The following is an 18,558-nucleotide window of genomic DNA, read 5'->3' on the forward strand; positions in this document are numbered from 1 at the left end:
CCCGGGCTGGCTGTGCCTCTCTGCCTTCCAGATGAGGTCATGGGCTCTCCGTTTTGATGGGATTACATGCGGCTCTGCCCACTTAGAGATTGGACCTGCTCTTTCTGATGCTAATAGAACAAACCAGCCGTCGAGCCACTGTGCTTGCACGTGTCTTTGAAAGGGCAGGACACTGACAAGTCAAACCTGACTGAGATGGAAAGTGTTTGTGGTTCATGTAACTGTGAAACTTTATAATGCACATGATATATAAAAACATGCAAGAAAGGCAAAACAAGTGCCACTTCAGAAAGCATTTATTTAAGATGCAACCATGGTGCGTAGAGTATATCATAACAATTTATTGCAATCATTATTGTTGTAGTGTATAAAAAAAAAGAGAAGCCCTCTGCTGCCCTCGTTGTTTTGCGTCATTACTTTTTTTTTGGTACTGTGTAAGGGCCAGTGTCTGGACTACTGGACTGCACTCAGCCAAAAAAAGGCACGATTGATTTTCCTTCAAGTTCTCATGAAAAATATAAAGTATTTGTCTCCTCCAGCAGTTATGGGTCAAGCAACCTGAAATTGTAGGACTAGTATTGATTTTCTACTCCTTATTCTAACAACCTGCCTGCCCGTATCAATCTGGTTGGTATCTGCTGAACTCGAGGTAGATTGTTACGAACATCAATCCTTTTGACAAAGTGCATTGCTTGTAGGAAACCCTAACTGTGCTGACGATTGCTTCATTATGTTTTAAGTTCCTCTGACCAAGCTTGTTCGTTACCACTGCCATTATTACAGTCGTGTGATTATTCAAGTCTTTTTTCTCTAAATGTTTATTGGCAGCGTCATCACTGTGATACTTTTGGCTAATGATTCATTATAAGCCACAGAAGGGTCTCTTTAAACTGTTTTTAGTTGGTCAAATACTCTTGATATTGATTTTATTTTATTTTTTTAACTTCCCCAAATTGCTTACCCTTTGTTGGATTTAAAGCCAAAACTCCTGTGCAACTCTTATCTCATCATTTGCCTTTATGTACATGCACGTGGGAATTTGGGGCCAAGTGATGCTTGACCTAGTGATTTTTTTAGTATTCTAAAGTGGTTGAAGGAAAGCAGGGTCGCTATCCATCATGCAGACAGGGGGTATTGCCAGAGCAAGGCCTATTTTCAGCCATCCTCACATGGTTCATTTTAGAGAACAGTCAGTCCCTGGGACAGTGTATAGATTCAGCTTCTTTATGTTCCAATACATTTCCTCCGCACAGGCTGATTTGTTATCAGTAGAAATATATCATGAAACGCAGTAAGTGGTTTGTTTGGGAGTGTTGGTGGTTGCCCAGTTTGATTGCGATTGCTCCCATTGCTCGGGCTGTCTGCGCTGTCAGGGTCTTGTCAGCCGCGGTCAGGTGAGGTGGGTCATCTGTGTGCTCAGGTGTCCTCTGAGCTTCATCACAACTGACAGGGGGCCTCACCACACAGTCCATTGGTTCTCTGACAGGCAGGCTCCACCAGGATACATCCCCTTTTGCTGCTGTGAGTACGTGTGCATGCTCATTTTAAGTAAAAATAAGTGAAAGCCAATGTGACCTGATCCCGAACCAATAAAAAGCATCAGTTCAGTGACAACTTTGACTCCAACTCTCCTGGAAGGTTGTTAGTCTACTGAGGCATTCAAAATTGTTTTTTTTCTTTAAAAGGGACAGTTTACCCTAAAATCAAAACACATATTTTCCCTCTTACAGGTAGAGCTATTTATCGATCTAGATCGTTTTGGTGTGAGTTAAACGATATTTGCTGTAAAAGCTAGATGACACTGGACTTGTGGTGGGCAACAGCGCCAAAAAATACTTATGAAAAGCACAACAGCAATGTCTCTTTCCAGATTCATGAACCAGTCAATCCACAGACCTTGTTGTGACCAGTTTCATGGAAGAAAGGCTAGCTAACTAAGCTAACAAAGCCCAGCCAAGGAGGAGGCCATGGTCTGTGGGTTATGATTTCTTGAACAAGACATTGCTGTTGAGTTTTTCAGACATCATTTTTGAGCGCTTTTAGCACCACAACCCAGGTCAACCCTATTTAGTTCATATCTGTGAGAAGGCTGACATGCTCAATGGTTGATAGCTCCAAAGCTTTGCAACTCATACCAAAACAATCTAGATGGATAAATAACACTTCAGGTAAGGGGAAACATATCAATTTCATAAAGAAGTTCCACACATGACAAGAAGCTAAAATGTTCAACACTCAAGAAGAATTGTTTTGAGACTCAGAATACTATTGTACTATTCAATATTTATGCAGGATAGCAGTCCTCTGTCCTGGTTGTTAATATACAGGACAATGAGAGTAAAAGAGATGAAAAGTTAACACCTTGCAATGTGCACCTCACTAATGATGCGATCAGTTGCATTTGGACGAGGGAAACAAACAGATTGCTAAAAAAGCTGTCCGTATGAATCATCCTTATAACAATATCTGAGGAACCACGGGTGTCAATGGAGGTATTGAAAAATTATCGGTCCATGTGTAAAGGAGTGTGCTCATAAGCACAGAAGTCATCCAATGAGCCAAAAGGGATTAGTAGAGTCACCTTGAATCAGCAGTGTCATTTTGCCCAGTAAAATTGCATTATGGGAGCTGGAGCTGGCCCTGTGATTTGTGTCCTCATGACAAGGCTTCAGTGTTCATTAGAGGCTGTGGTGAGCAGCTCCTAGACACACGGGAACCGCACACAGCTCTGACCACACACACACACACACACACACACACACACACACACTGGTAAGCTCTGGACCATCTCCACCCTACTCTATTTTATCCAGAAATCCCAAATGAACAATTAACTTAGTACATTTCGCAATCTTTTTTTGTTTTAATAATGGTCATTACTCTGTTCTATGACAACTTATAGAATACACAAGCCAGGGTGAGCCTGTGGAGGCAATGTGATGATGAATTGTGAATCACAGTTTGAACACTCACTTGAAAATCATGCTACATCATTTGCACTGCTAGGCTGGGGTCTCCCTTCCATCAGCACCGGCCTGCCAAGATTGGAACGGGCTTCCCTATCCACGCTGTGAGCGTGCACTCACATATGTGCATGGCATGTTTGGGTGTGTGAGGGTTTTTGTGTGTGTTTATTAATCTGTGCGTCTGGCAAGTATGTATGACCCATTTAATGTGTTGAAAACTCCTGACTACGCAAGATCAGGGGCCTTAGAGAATAGCTATTGTGTAAGTGTGTGTTTCTACCATGTGCCTGTGTGTGTGTGCATTCATTTACCTATCCACTCATGACCAGTTCTCCTTTCCTCCCGTCTTTGCATGGATTAAATATGACAGTGGCGTTCTGGTTGGATCGTCACTCCCATTATAGCTCTTTATTGGGGGCAAATTGATTCCGGGCAGAGCCTTGTTTATTAGCTCCTGTTCCTCAGAGCTGATTATGAGTCAGCAGATTCAGCATCTCTATTTAAAATGCTCGTATCAAGTCCAACTCATGAAATATAGAGGAAGGACAGTGCCCCTGGAAACTGACTATTCATTTTGAATAAAAACTGAGAGCTGTACAGCCAAAGCCTTTTTCCTCACATCACTCCGAATGATTAAAAGACCTGGGAGAATGGCGACTGAATGATTAAAGAGGGTATATGCTGTCAGTGGGGTGTCACCTGTTAGTCTCGGGTAGTTACGAATGTAGCGGGGGAGACATGAGTTACGGGCACTATCTGATGAACATCTCCTTCTCTTTTACTTTCTCCCTCTTTTCTCTCTGATGTTTCCCCTGTCCCTCCTGCTTGTACTCTCTCTCTCTCTCTCTCTCTTTTTATCTATCTGTCTGTTACCCTCCCCCCACCTCTCTCAGCCTGGCCGATGATTGCCACAGCCATTGTGGGTTATCTCCTGTGGTGACTGCAGACTCAAGAGTTTTCTACCCTGCTGCATCTTGAGACCCACTGATCTCACCATTCCTGCAACTCTCGTGCCAGCTTATACTCACTCCTCTTGCCCCTGTTCCCTCTTTCTTCTAAGTATCCTCTGAACCCCCCGTGAAGACCTACCGGTGGAGCCACAATGGAGGACACTTACAATAACAGGACTTCCTTGGCTAAGGGGGCCAAGGACATGGTCAAGGAGGCCAAGCGGCATGCAGCCAAGAAAGTCGTCAAGGCGGTGGACCGCGCCACAGATGAGTACTCGTCCCACCGCAACTACAGCCGATTCCAGGATGAGGAGGATGAAGATGAGGATTTCTACCGAAACCCCCCGAGGCAGGACGGAGAAAGATACCATGACAATGAGGAGGGCTCCAGTGATGCCACAGAGGGCCACGATGATGAGGATGAAATCTACGAGGGCGAGTACCAGGGGATCCCCTCAGCGGGAGACAAGAAGCATAAGGATGGCCAGGTGGCGCTGGGGCAACCAATGTCAGACGCCACAAGGGACCGTAAGGGGCTGGAGGAGGAGCGACAGGCTGATGAGGAGGAGCTGGCCCAACAATACGAGCTGATCATCCAGGAGTGTGGCCACGGGAGGTTCCAGTGGCAACTCTTCCTGGTACTAGGCCTGGCACTCATGTCAGACGGGGTGGAGGTGTTCGTGGTGGGCTTTGTGCTGCCCAGCGCAGAGACAGACATGTGTGTGCCGAACTCCAGCTCGGGATGGCTAGGTAAGGGACGTGGTGTGTGTTTGAGTTTTGGTGCATGTGTGCATGCATCTACTTTATCATAGGAAAGGATGCAATTCCTTTGATATTAATTATATTGCATCATTTTCTCATGACTCTATCTTATGTTTACCAAGGATATTTATCTAGACTTGATTATAGACCTTTCATTCTGTTGTATATTCCATTGTGGGACAACACCATGTGGCCAAACACATCATAATTACAATATGTCTATGCACAGTATGGCTATGCATCCCACATGAACTGAAATAATGTCTTCAGTGGCTCTAACCCTAATGATGTCACAAGGGTTATAATAAAAATACATTATCCACTTGCATTATGGGAAATTTAGGATCCATTGCTTTTGTAGCTAGACCCATTCAAGGGCCTAAAGATCAGGAAACCTGGACCTATGCTGCACGGATGTATTTATTCTGTCCCTCACAAGTTCCATAAATCTGTGGCAGAACACAGACTGAATCAGTAGAGGGACCCTTACAGTAACTTATCAAAACTCCCCATGCCATGATCATCAACTACATTTTTACTTACAAAGAAACATCCCGATATAAGGAAATTTTCTCATGAGTACGACGGATGACTAAGCAGGTAGAATGGCAACACAAGCTAGCAAACAGCTTCCCTGTGAAAACTTCATTTTCTGGTAGTCTGGCTGCCTGTACTTGGATATAAAGTTGCAAACACAGGGCATTCAACATAGTGAATGGTATTCTGTAGACTTTTATCTGGATATTTTAACTAGATTCAATTAATGGTTGAATTAGTAGTACCTTCTACATATTTTTTTCTTAAAAGATAAGTTTGGTGTGTCTTTGTACTATACATGTCACACTTTATCCTAAATGTTTCACATAGATGAGGTGTTTCGGTCCACTGGTCTCCGTGTCAGGATTAAGAGAGTAGCTAGTATTCCCTGTGTGCTCTGTGTGTTGAGCAGGAGTCCCTGCAGTCCCAATGGCTGCAGGTGTATAATCCATCAACATAGAGCTGTGTACAGGGGGCTGACTCACTGTGTCAGTACCAGAGTGGCGAGGACATTAATTCAGGCACACAGACCTTAGATAGTAACTGCCACAGTGAGACATGACAATACATCAACTGCACCGCAACATGCGATGCAAAATTGATATGGCAGGCTCTATGGCAATAGACAAGATTTCTGCTTCAGTGTATCATTATAAAGTAAATTTACAAAATGTGATGGATATAGAATATATAATGAAACCATCGGTGTTTACATCGGGCCCATAAACCTCGCTATCACTATGCAATTTTGTCCACCACTGGGCCCGCGGTCAACCCGTTAAAGGAAGGTTAACTGGCGATCCATTTTATTATAGACTAAATGATTGAGTAAACTCATGTTTTGTCCTGTGTTGTTGTCATTTGCAACCCTGAGGAGAACAGAATATATCCAATTGTCTTTACAACAGTGGTGCCAACAATGACACCATTTGGAAAAATTTTTTATAATGCACATTTGGTTATTTGTCCGTTGCAGATAACAAATATAAATGATGAATTCTTAATTGCATTTGAATGATAATAAAAACATAGATTTCTTAGCTTGGAAGTGTAAATATACAGTACTTATGCTCAGACCTGTTGTATTATTTAGACATTATAGAAAAAGTTTGTTAATATATGTCTGTATGGGGTTGTCAACCTTAAATGCAACGTATGTAATTTCTACTGCTTGTTGTCTCTCAATCAAACGATAACAAAATTAGAGAGCGTCTTGCGATGGGATCACACCGGCTGCAACGCTGCAACATTTTCATTTGTGACTGCATCTTGCGCGGTTGTGACACTATTGCGTTGACAACATCTTCATCTCTGTCTTCAGACAAACAGACAGACAGATATACGTATAAAAACCTGGCAAAGAACTCAAACCTGCCTCTGTTGTAGTTCTCGCTACAATAGGTGTCTCCAGGACATTATGTCTTGATGACTCATAAGGTAAAAACATTAACAGCCGACAATGTCGCGGCTGGAATTTGATGACGTCATGAAATAGCGTTGGATCTAAAAAGTTGTTGTCTTCATTGTTAAACAACCACCACTGCAGATTAAAAAAAAATGTTAGTTAACAAAAGTGGCCAGCTAGCTTCCTTCCCTCCTCACTCTCTGATGTATCATAGGTAACTGGTTCAGCCCTGACAAAATATAGTTTTTATGACACATCCACTGAATAGGACAAAATGTACCTCAAAGCTTGTCGCACACTGTCTCAAACTGTTTCGAGGAAACATGTCTTTTAACTTGAAACCATTGCAAAATGGTGTTAATCGTTTTCAGATTGAACATGTCTCTGGTGTTTCCAGTGTTTCCCCGGATGTCATAGCAACTAGAGGTGGTAGAAGTTATATGATGCCATTACAAGGCGACCAAATGAAATGCACCATTACCTTGAATAAAATAACGGCTTTGTCTGGGTTTAACACAGTTGGGAACATTTGGGATGATGTAGGTACTCAACAAAATATAAACCATTGGTCTTGTCATTTTTCAACACTTTATTTCTGAGATGTTACATACAATGTCTTTAAATCCTCACAAGTATATGCACATTGCCTTCACTTCATTTTTCTGTCTCTTTGCAAGTATCCATGTAAACTCTTTTCTGCCTCTCTAGCTAAGCAAAGTCCTGCAGGCATTCATGCTCTATGCTCTGCTTCTTCTTGTTCGTGACTCCATCCCTCACCCCCTGTCCCTCCCTCTCACCCTCCATTCTCTATGTGCCTCTCTTTTCTTCTGCCATCCTCCCCCATTCTCCTCTCCTTTCTCCCACTGATTACCCCAAGGCTCCTCCCTGTTGAGGTGAACATGATTGGTGTGTGTGTGTGTGTGTGTGTGTGTGTGTGTGTGTGTCTGAGCATAGCCTACATGATTACTATGACCTTGTTGGTATCCATTTGGAGTTTTCTAGAGTAATTACACTTAATTACAGCGGACAAAATGAAGTGAACTGATGTTTTACAGGTGCCATGGCAATATTTTATTGCCTTGATGTGTAGAAATAAACAACGGTAATAAACACAATCTGTGGAAGAATTTGTTTAGTCAGTATCATTTTTCATGTATTTCTTGTAACCTTTAGTATCTTATTTTGCAGTGAGAGCCTTGCAAGCAGATGTCCTCTTTATGGTGGTCTGGTGGTGGTGGTAAAAAAATAGTTATGAGGGACACAGGGACTACACCATCCAAAAAATGCTCAGACCTGGGTTCAATTTTGGCAGTGGTACTTGTGGCTAGGTTGTGTGTTCAATTTACCACAATTTGCAAGTTTAGCAGGTGGTAAGCCAGTGAGGAATCATGTTCTTGTTGTTGTTGCACTAGTGACTCATACTGTTCGGTTGTGGCTCCACAGAAGGGGTTGTTCCGCCTTTGTTGCACCCTGCTGGTGACACGCTTCACTTGGTGTGTTCCTATGCACTGAAGTAAGCAGATTACTGTTGACTTTCTGCTTTAATCAGGTTCTTTTTAAAATATGGTTGTATACAAGAGGCACAGCTTGAGTTATTGGGATTAGAAAAGACAGATTCTTGGCCATGTACTGTATATATTAGTAACCACTTTCCTAAATGGCTTTTTATGTGGGAGCAGGCACGTGATATGCATGCATTAAAAAGACTTTAGACAAACGTACTGTATCACTGTGATGGCAGACCAATACTGTAGGATGAAAGGAGAGATCATGACGATTAAAACTAAATGAACACAAATTATTTTCTAGAAGTAAGGGAGCAATCTGATTACTGACAGGATCTGTGGATTTACAGTATCCAGGTTACTACAATGTGTGTAAATATATTCCCCCGATTGCCTGAGTAACCCGGTGTCTAAACTTGAAAAATGGCAGGTGTTTAGAATTGGCAAATGCAAGGATCCTTAATTAAGGGTGTCAGGTAAGGTAGCAGGTGAACGAAATTGCCAATCACTGCGAATCACATACAGTCAGCACTACCCAATCATCAGAATCAATGTTGGCAACGCAGGTTTCTGCAAACAACTGATATATTGAAACTTTACATTTCTTAATGTTTCTTCATGTTTCTTTTCAGTAGCTCTGGTAGGTTTATGTAAAAAAAAAGCACTTGGTTAGGGGTAGGAGAAGATCACGTTTTGGCTTAAAATGCCGGTTTGGTAGCCACAAACATTTTAAAAAATAATTTCCTAAATTTCTTGCTAATATCCCATTCCAGCGACATACAAAAGTTCATAGAAAAAAGCAATAAAAAATCACAGTTTCTTGAAAAGGAAAGTCTTTTTTTTGTTGTTGGCAGGAATGGATTATATTCGTGAAGTTACAATGTCACCAGGTTTACGGAAAAGGGATGAAGCTGTTCTCTTCATTACTGCCAGTATGAGACTTTTTCAGATGATGAATTCAATAAAACTCCCGTTGTGAAAAACATTTAAATTACGTAGTTTTGAAAATAGCCATTTGGTGTTTGGTTAGTTCCACCTGAGCTGGACTCCCATCATAGTTGCATTGCGCAGCTCCATTAACCACATAACAGGCGGAGACAGAGGCAAGCTGCACGGACTGAGCTGAGCGTAATGGGATAATGCAGTATGAAAAAACACGAAGGCATGAATAGGATGGATGACTGAAATACTGATTAGATTACAGAATTGACTTTGGTGCCACCAGTATCCAGATCTAGCAGGAATCTGTAATGTTAAATATGAATGAAGGATGGAGAGTTTGGGGTAGGATGGGGTGAAATACTGTAAAGAAGAGTGGACGATGAGGGAAGGAAGCAGGAGCGAAAACAAGCGCAGTGAGATGCGATATGTGTGATGAACAGTGGAGAGGAGAGGAGGAGGGACAGCTTCGAAGCAGAGAGATTGCCAAGTTAGAGAGGAGTAATGGGGAGAGAGGTGTGGGTGGATGGGAGCAAGGAGGTGGCAGATTGGTGGTATTCAGTGCACCAACAATGTGAGGGAGAGGCTCAGTTATCATCTCAGACGCAGCAGACAATAGGAACGCATCACCCTATCATTACTTATTTGTTCTCTTAGGCTGTCTCCTCCCTGCTGAGACTCCCCCCATTTCTCTGACTCTGTCAACTCGGCTCTCCTCGTTTTCTTTTAACATCCACCTATCTCCTCTCTGTCACCGATACTTTCCCCTCCTCTCCCCTCTTGTATCCACTCTTTATCCCCTTCTCCTTTTCATCCTCACTTCCCTGTCTTCTGATCTCTCATACCTTTTTCTTTCTTGGGCTTCTTCGTGTCCCAGCTTCACTCTCTGTCTCCTCTCAAGCGCCATCTCTACAGTATGTCTCCCTCTTTGTCTCTTTTCTTTCCCCATCTCTTCCCTCTCTTTATCCCCCTCTGTATGAGCCAGCTGGCAGGCTGTGTGGGGCTGTGTGGTCCAGGGGCAGCTGAGCATGGCTAAACTGCAGTAAGATCGCAGCGTCACTGCGGAGATTACACCACTTGAGTAGTGCAGCTCCACATTGTGTGGGAGAATGTGTGTGTGGGAGAGGAAGGTGGGAGTGTGTGACGGGACTGATTGTGTGTGTGTTTGGGCGCGCATATGGACAAAACCTGCTGCCACCAGCAATATCAGCCACAAGTAAACCGTGTCTAACTGCTCGCTCTTATCAGGGGTTCATAGCATCACTATATTTCATGCGAATTATCCACAGTCCTTAAAGTAATGAAGGTTGTATCATTACTGACGCGTTATGACGAGTGAGTCATTTTAAACCCTGCACTTTAAGCCCTACAATAGGTTACTTTCACATAGATTTCATTGAAACCCTGCCCCCACTGATATGACTTAAACATGACAAAAACGCTTCAATCTCTTTTTCTGCGGAGGTGGCAGAAGACGGAGGCATGAATCCGATCAAACTGACACGATGTAGTACAAATGTGATTACACGCTGCTCAGTGTAAAGGAGCTCTTGACAGTGGAGCAAAGAGGAAACTAAAGCAAATAAATGAGAGGGACGCACAGAAGAGAAAAGAGGAACAGGAGTGAAGAGGGGAGAAATGAGGAAAGGAAATGAGAAGCGAGCCAAGAAATTGGAAAGCAATAGGAGAGGACACAAGCTGAGAGAAAGAGAAATAGAGGAAAGGTTGGGAGGAGAGGCACAAAATGAGAGGAGAGCTGAGAGAAGGAGAGAGGAGATGAAACAAGATCAAAGTAGCAATGAAGAGATTGAGAGAAACAGAGAGATGGAGTAGAAAATGTTAAACCCGAAGAGATTTGGTGACATTGTAGCACGCACCAGGCACGTTCTTGCATGATAGTATCATCATTATGAATAAAACAGGACGGGTGTTTTGCGCCACGCTGAAAACAGTTTGCACCACTAAGAGCGAAGAGCATCAAAGCATGAAATCAGAGAAGAGGTCGTGATGCAGCTCAGCGCTCCCACGGCTCTCAGGGGGCTCCTCGGGATGTGACAGGACAGAAAACACTGCACCAGGGCCTTCCCTTTCTACTCCTCTTCCCTCTCATTCTCTCATCCTATCTGGCAATTACTGGACTCCCCCCCTTCACGACTTTTTTCTCTCTTTTGTCACCCCCACTTTGTTGCTTTTGCTCTGTCTTCTGCTGCTCACATATTTTTTTGCCTGCATTTGTGCTTACTCCTGTATAAATTTTCATCTTTTATCTTTCCTTCTCTATCTAGTTCCCCCGCGGCTAGTTTAGCTACACCAAAAAAGATTACGTCTATTTGTAATATTTTACTTTGTGAATTAGATTTACTCTTCGGTCCTGTGTGTGTGTGTGTGTGTGTGTGTATGGTTATAGCCATGATTTATTCCATATATCTTCTCATAAGACTCCATGGGATTTGTCTTGTGTTTAGAGTGCTGTTATATTCTGAACGTTAACCATTCCTGGAGATGTGTTTTGACATCTTAACAGAGTGTCATGGGGCAAAACCTTTAGCTTCTGCCTGAGAAGTCTCCTGACACACTGTCATTTTCTGATGGTGCTCAGAGTCTATAAGTCTATAAGGGTCATCAGTTCCCAATTCACTACTGCATTTCAGACTCGTATGGTGAAACGTCTCATCCATACAAGGAGTCTTCTAATGTCTAACTGTTGCCTCAAAAAGTGTACATTTCCCTCGACAGTTTCAGATAAACTTTTTGGTCATGAAAGTGTATTTATTGTATCCATCTCCTTAGTTGGCAGGCCTGAGCAAGGACCTACATTTATCGCCCTACTAAATCAATGACAGGGCCGTTCAGGATGATAGCAATTAGGGAATGGGTTTAATTAATCAGAATACTCTGGTTGAAGCTCTTGTGGTCCAACCTTGTCTTTTCTAATGTGTTCAGTTTTGACTGAATGACATGTGAGCATCGGTCTGATTAAAAATTGAAACATCTCATGGGTAAAATGTTATACCAGCCATACTGTTAGATTGAAGTGGATTAATGAACAGAATTGACTTACAGTGATATTTTTCACATGGAGCACAAAGAAGAAGGACATGTTTTGCAAATATTTTTATAGACAATGAAATAAATTTGAGAGAAACACTAAAGACCCAAGACATTTTATCCTTTTATTTATAAAAACAAACAAAGAAACAAATAACACACCAGTCACTGGATAACATTTAAATTCTTAGCTGAGAACCTTTTTAGAACAGCTGAGAACAGTTTTAGTCAGAACTCAGGGCTTCCACCACCACTGCTGTCTCTTACCTTTAGAGACAAAAATTCCATACGGGCTTAAAAATGTAACTGTGATAGTCTACTACAACAAAATTAAGTTCCAAGACAACAAGACTCAAAGTCTGTTCTGCATTAAAGGCCATTAGCTTAAGATAATTTCATAAATAAATATTATGCCATAACAAATTATCATATGTTATGGCATTATTGTCCCTACTAACGGCAAAAGTATCATACAAATACAAAATTGTCCTTCATCTGTCAGTGCTGGAAAAATAATTTTTCCACGAAGGTGAAGTCTACTTTACCTCTGACTGGCTAGTACTAGTTGCCTTTGTTGGTTAGGTTAGGTTAGGTAAGGTCAGGTTAGGGTAAGAATGTCAGTGTATGAGACTGGGTAGGGCAGGTCATGCCTTTGCCATCCTGGGAAAAAAAAAATATTGTGTCTGCTTCCTGTAGATATAAAGGACTCATTCTTAGGGAACAAAAACACAGCAGTTCTTAGTACCCATTTCTGCGAATAGATCCTCTGAAATCCCACTAAATCCTACACACTGGACCTTTAAACCATCATTTAGATGTGTGTCATCAGTGTGTCTGTTTCTTTAGTGTGACTGTTCCTGAGAACAATTTTGAAACTAGATTTTGCAGCAGTGTAGTCACGGCTTTGTTTGAGAAAATAGGACTGTATCACTCTGACATTGCCCTGAACGTGGAGTGTGACTCATAGTAAAATTAGAAAGAAATCTCTCATGGGGCAAAAGGTACAAGTTTCTGTTTAAATATGTACAATATTTTTTTGACTTGGCAGGTTAATGCCACAATAACTACCTATTAGTCTTTTGGTGATGAGACAGACCCTCATAATGTTACGGGACGTCTGTGCTATTTTTGAATTATACTGCACCACAGTACACTGTCCCCCCTTTTCGCTGGTGCGGGCACTGCTGACATCATGCTCAGAGACACCGAGCAACAAGTCGGATGGAACATCAATAAATTCATTACGTAATGGACTGTCCTTTCAGGGCTGTACTCATTACTCAGTAGTGTTATTACTTTTTTTTTTAAAAGGTCGTTAAAGTAGCAGAATTCAGAGGTTCTTTCTTTTCCTGTTTTGTGCCAGCGTCTGTTGTGACAAAAAATAGTTTATTGTTTTTATGGAAAGTTGAGTGCTGAAACTAAGTGAAAAGGCCTCTGGATGTTTGGGTGCATGATAATTAAATGGGAGGCTAGTGGGTGTTTGCCTGGGCACCATATATCCAGCCATTTCTTAATGAAGCAAATATGAACTGTGCATAGACTGATGACTTGCGTTAAATTTAGAATTGAATTTATGGCACCTTCAAGCGAGTATCTAGATGGCTGCCAAATGTGACAGATAGGCGGGTTTTGACCCCTGAAGCGAGAGAGTCAAACAGATATCTACTCACAGCAGAGGAGAGGAGACCTGACTGCAGATATTACAGAGAGGAAATGCATCTTGCTATTAAGATTATTGTAATGGGATGAACAAAGTGTCCCTACGGCTGAATCATATCACTCCATACATGACTGTCACTTACACTCTTCTTTTTGGGTGGATTTATGGATACAAATATCCTCTCTAAACACACTTTATGTTTAAGTGTCTACATGTGACTGGATATGTATTAAGACAAAACATTTATAGCACAAGTTAGTAAACTATTCAGTGTTTTAGTCTGGAACAGAATCCCCAGAAACAGAAAAGTGACATTTTTAAATAGAGAAAAACCCAGTTGGAGTGCAGCAGACACTGTGTATCCATGAAGGCTCCTAACCACACAATGCCACATACAATGTAGACTAAAGCAGTAATAATAGGCTCCTCTCTCCCGAGCAGGATCATGATGATCAGTGAGAGAAATCAATGCTGTTTTGTTGGAGCATTGATCCCATTTGTGATGAAAGAGATTAGAAGAGAGCGGCGGGCCCTTTGTGAAGTCACCCTGTATTACTGTTCACATTCGTCTCCTCATTGATCAGAGCCTGTTTTCAGTCTTTTACACACTGTATTTACTTACCAACGTTAGAGTCTTCTGGGTCCCAGGGATTTTTAATTGGATGTCAGGTTCGATTACATCAGTCAGTGTACCATTTTTTAGGGTCCAGTCGGAGCAGTTGGAATCTACAATTTGTAAGATATTAAAATCATGTGAGGAAACAACAGTGACTCAAAGTCGTCCATGTACTGTGATGTTTACTGAAGCTAGTATGCTAACCAGCTAGCCCTGGTCCGTCCTGTCCTGTCCGGTAATACCACTTTATAGCCTACTGCAAAAAGCGATAGCCTGATCAGTCTCTGTAGTTTCAGCTAGCAGATATGTACCAGCTGCCATACATGGACAAAAATAAACTCACAAAATGTCAAGAAAGTACCGTATAAACGTTTACGTATATTTTCCTTACTAAGCAGAAAACAACCATACGCCTCTCCTTTACCAAGCTAAGACAGACTTAATTACTTTCTTAACTCATCGTAAAAAACACTTCAGTCAAACTCAAGCTAACCTAATTAAAACTCACCAACACAATCTGGTTGGTCTTTGCACAATCACCTCTGGTTTGGTTGAAATAAATCCCTGATTCAACTAGCATGATATCAAAATATTATCCTCAGTCAGTCTTGGAGGCTGTGTTCGGTCCCAGTTAGTGTCCAGCCGTGTTCACTCTTATGCCAGGCTGCCAAATCTATCTGAGCTGAGCCCCGTCGCACATGGTGACTCCCCCTGTGATCTGAGGTCCCGATCCAGACAAACTCTATGATTGCTGGCTTCATGGCTAACTGAGACATGAGCTAATTTGTTAACGGTAGCTAGCTTCAGCCAGCAGAGCAGCAGTTGTCAGTTACTTTGGTGATGTGCTGCGTCCTATTTTTGGAGCTACCTTCAATTTCTAGCCATATTTTACAAATTACACCTTTAATTTGAAAAGTGTACATGCAGCACTATCATCATGTCATTATAATTGAAGAAAGTATAGGTCTAACATGGAGAATGTTTGTGTTTCACTACAACGCATTTTGAGTAATATTAACACAGCATTCAGTTTTCCCCTTTTTAAAACATCATGATCACCTGTAAGTGTAAAGCTCAATACGGAGTCAGTCATTCAACATAACTTGCAATTCACAGAAGAACCCTCAGCAATCCTGGAAGCACAAGCTTAATGTTGCTCCATATTTTAATTTGACACTTCGCCATTTGCCAGCGGAGGCACATTTAGAGGACACGATTCCTGAAACACTTCTTGGCTAAGAGTCAGTATTGGATAATTTAGAGGGTGATATTTTCAAAATGTCATCCCCTAAGTTCACTTTTACTTCAGTGAGAACTATTTTATTGGTGAAAGGGTTATATTATGAGAATAAAAAACACAAATCTGTGAAGGTCATGGCTTTAAACTGATAGCAGGAGGGGAAAGTGTAACTTCTTGCCGCTTTGCGAGAACAACACATAATTCTTCTTTGCCTGAAATAAAAATAGCTGCAGCAGAAATCTTTCTAGGAAGCTCTGGTGTGCAAATCCATAACTGTATGAAAATGTGAATACATTAACATAACCTTACTGTTTTGATTTTTCTGTCACCACTCTTATAGTTTTGTTTTTAGTGGAAAAGCTATGAACACCCACTCTAGGCAATATTATCTGCTTAACCCTAAATAGCTGTCAAAGTTAGCAACTAGCTGGTGAACACAGTTCACACAATTAGCCGCTAAAGAGCTGGAAATTTCCCCGAGGAGTTAGTGGAGACAATAAACAGAACTAATCGGAAAGTGCATATTTGACTGAAATGTGCTGGGTGGCCAGTAACTGCTGGATATGTAAATAGGCAGCTGTGTGCCAAATTAAGCTAATTTTGTCAGGGTAATCTTGCAAATCATATGTAAAAAAAATACTGTGGGAGGTGACTCATTCATAGCTGATGAGAGGCCTGAATCATTTTTTGTTTGGACCAATTCACCAAATCTCGGTTAAGTCTTAGATTTACAAAAACAGGCAACCTCTTGCAAACGTTTGTGCATGCTGAGATGTGATAAATATAATGTTTATTCAAGCAAACTAAACTCAGACCCCACTCTCCCCTTTTCCAGGCAGTGTCATTTACTTGGGAATGATGGTGGGAGCATTTTTCTGGGGCGGGATGTCCGACAAAATAGGACGAAGACAGTGCCTCCTCATTTGCATGTCCACGAACGGCTTCTTCGCCTTCCTGTCATCTTTTGTCCAGGGATACGGCTTATTCCTCGTTTGCCGTCTCTTTGCGGGCTTTGGGTAAGTCTGACAAAGTGGAGGTCATTTTGGGGCCGGCGAGGATCCCAAGCCATCAGTTTAAATGATTTGTGAAAAGTCAAGTTAAAAGGTACACTATAAAACCTCAGAATCTCCTTCTTTTGGATGATCTGAATATATACAGTATATATCCAACAACTCTGCACCAGGAATCAGCATGAGTACAGAATTAATATATTAATTAATAGTTGTTTCCGTAGGCATGGTTCTAATTATTAGTCCCTTTTTTGACATTCACCAAGTAATTGTTTATTAAATATTTATATTTTCGTATACTTAAAGCCTGTTTCTCTGTCACTGCTCTACAGAATGTTTAAAAAGTAGTTTCTGGCTCTTACTATAAAGGGTTTAATACACCTGTCTATCTACCTAAGTTTCCTTTCCAGCTGAATAAATGTCATCTCTTCCTGCTGCTGCAATGCAGAGCAGTAAAAACTATTAACAGCCAATGAACTTCGATGTACATTCTTGCCGTCTTAGAATTTCTAAAAATAAACCAGTATGTGAGAATGAAAACTCATCTTCTTCCTGCATAGAAAAATGGTGTAGACGTTGATTTATTATATCCTCACCCCTGGCAGTGTAACTGTTCCTTTAAGAGCTAATTCAGTAATTGCATCTGCATCACTCTCCCCGGAGACCTCTAGAGTAATTGAAAAGGCTGTCCAAACTGCCAATGCAACCTGTGCCCCTGACTCATGAGGAACTGGCACTGACATTTTTTTTTGTATTATGTTTAAAAAGATATGCTTAGTTGTGCATGTTTTTTTTTTGCTTACTTGGTCTCCTTCTTAATCTTAGCAATGACCCTTCAGTTTATTCTATTTAAATGGAAAACAATCCTGAAACACTTTACCAATGTTCATATGCAAATCTTCTTCAACAGCAGGAACAAAAACAGGGAACGAACTCAGGGATTGGGACAAAGCATGCAAAAGCAATTGTGAAAGATGTAAAATACAAGTATAAATAAAGATGTGTTTCTGTCCTGGTTTGGCTTCTATCTGTGTCACTCCCACTAACTTTCCCATCCTCTCTGGTTCTTGCAGGATAGGAGGTGCTGTGCCCATTGTTTTCTCCTTCTTTGCAGAGGTGTTGTCCAGGGAGAAAAGAGGAGAACACCTCAGCTGGTTGTGTATGTTCTGGATGATTGGAGAGATCTATGCATCTGCTATGGCCTGGGCCATCATACCACACTATGGTGAGTTTATCAGTTAAAAAGCAGTATACTATAGTTTTTGGATTGGGATTGAACTTCATGATAAAGAAGAAATGATATCTAGTGAAAGCCTAAACAGGATTAAATTTAGCAGCACTGATGAGAAGCTTGGCAATGTGACTTTGTGCTAAGCTCCTGACTACAGGTTGCAAAACTGTAAGGCTTCCCCCACTGCTGCGGGTCGACGTGCTGGTTTCCCTGCCATGAGAATCAATCACTTAATAGGTCTGAGTGGCTGGGGGCTGTGAGAGGCAGAGGTTAAGAGATTAACGTACGCATTTAGATAGCATAGATGCATGCTCAAAGGTTGAAGTTAGGCCCATGGGAGAGAGGGAGCTGTGATTTATGACAATACTGCGTTAGATATCGGCTGCGCTCATCATGAAAAGAAAGGAAAAGAAGGGACTGAGCTTTCTCTCCTCTTTTCCTGCTTTCTTAACCTGCTGTCCCTTCCTTTTACTGCCTCCCCTCTCCTCCTGTTTTGTACGCTCCCCATCTCTCTGTCTAACTCTGTCCTTCCTTTTATTACCTCTCCTCTCTCCCCAGTCTCTGTCTCCGCAGAGTGTTCTTCTTGATCAAGCATAATTAGGTTTTTCTCCTTGCTCTAATAGGACAAAGCTACAGCTAGAGGTGATTTATGGCCAGACCATGCTTTAGCCAACCTGTGACGTCAGTGA

General features: G+C 41.7%; 1 protein-coding gene across 2 annotated transcripts in view; it reads left to right on the forward strand.

Moving 5' to 3' along the window:
- The window catches only part of sv2ca (synaptic vesicle glycoprotein 2Ca), a 32,026-nt gene that overhangs the window by 2,556 nt on the left and 10,912 nt on the right, over nt 1-18,558 (forward strand). Inside the window, exons 2-4 of one of the 2 annotated variants that reach the window (XM_084360770.1) lie at nt 3,860-4,666; nt 16,464-16,644; nt 17,712-17,863. In XM_084360770.1, the coding sequence (XP_084216896.1) occupies nt 4,069-4,666; nt 16,464-16,644; nt 17,712-17,863 (931 nt within the window). In that variant the 5' untranslated portion in view covers nt 3,860-4,068. The remainder of the gene's footprint in view (nt 1-3,859; nt 4,667-16,463; nt 16,645-17,711; nt 17,864-18,558) is intronic. The other variant, XM_084360771.1, reaches the window with a different exon arrangement.

The sequence above is a fragment of the Pagrus pagrus genome (assembly GCF_965226575.1).
Source record: "Pagrus pagrus genome assembly, chromosome: 8".
In the NCBI taxonomy this organism is placed as follows: domain Eukaryota; kingdom Metazoa; phylum Chordata; class Actinopteri; order Spariformes; family Sparidae; genus Pagrus; species Pagrus pagrus.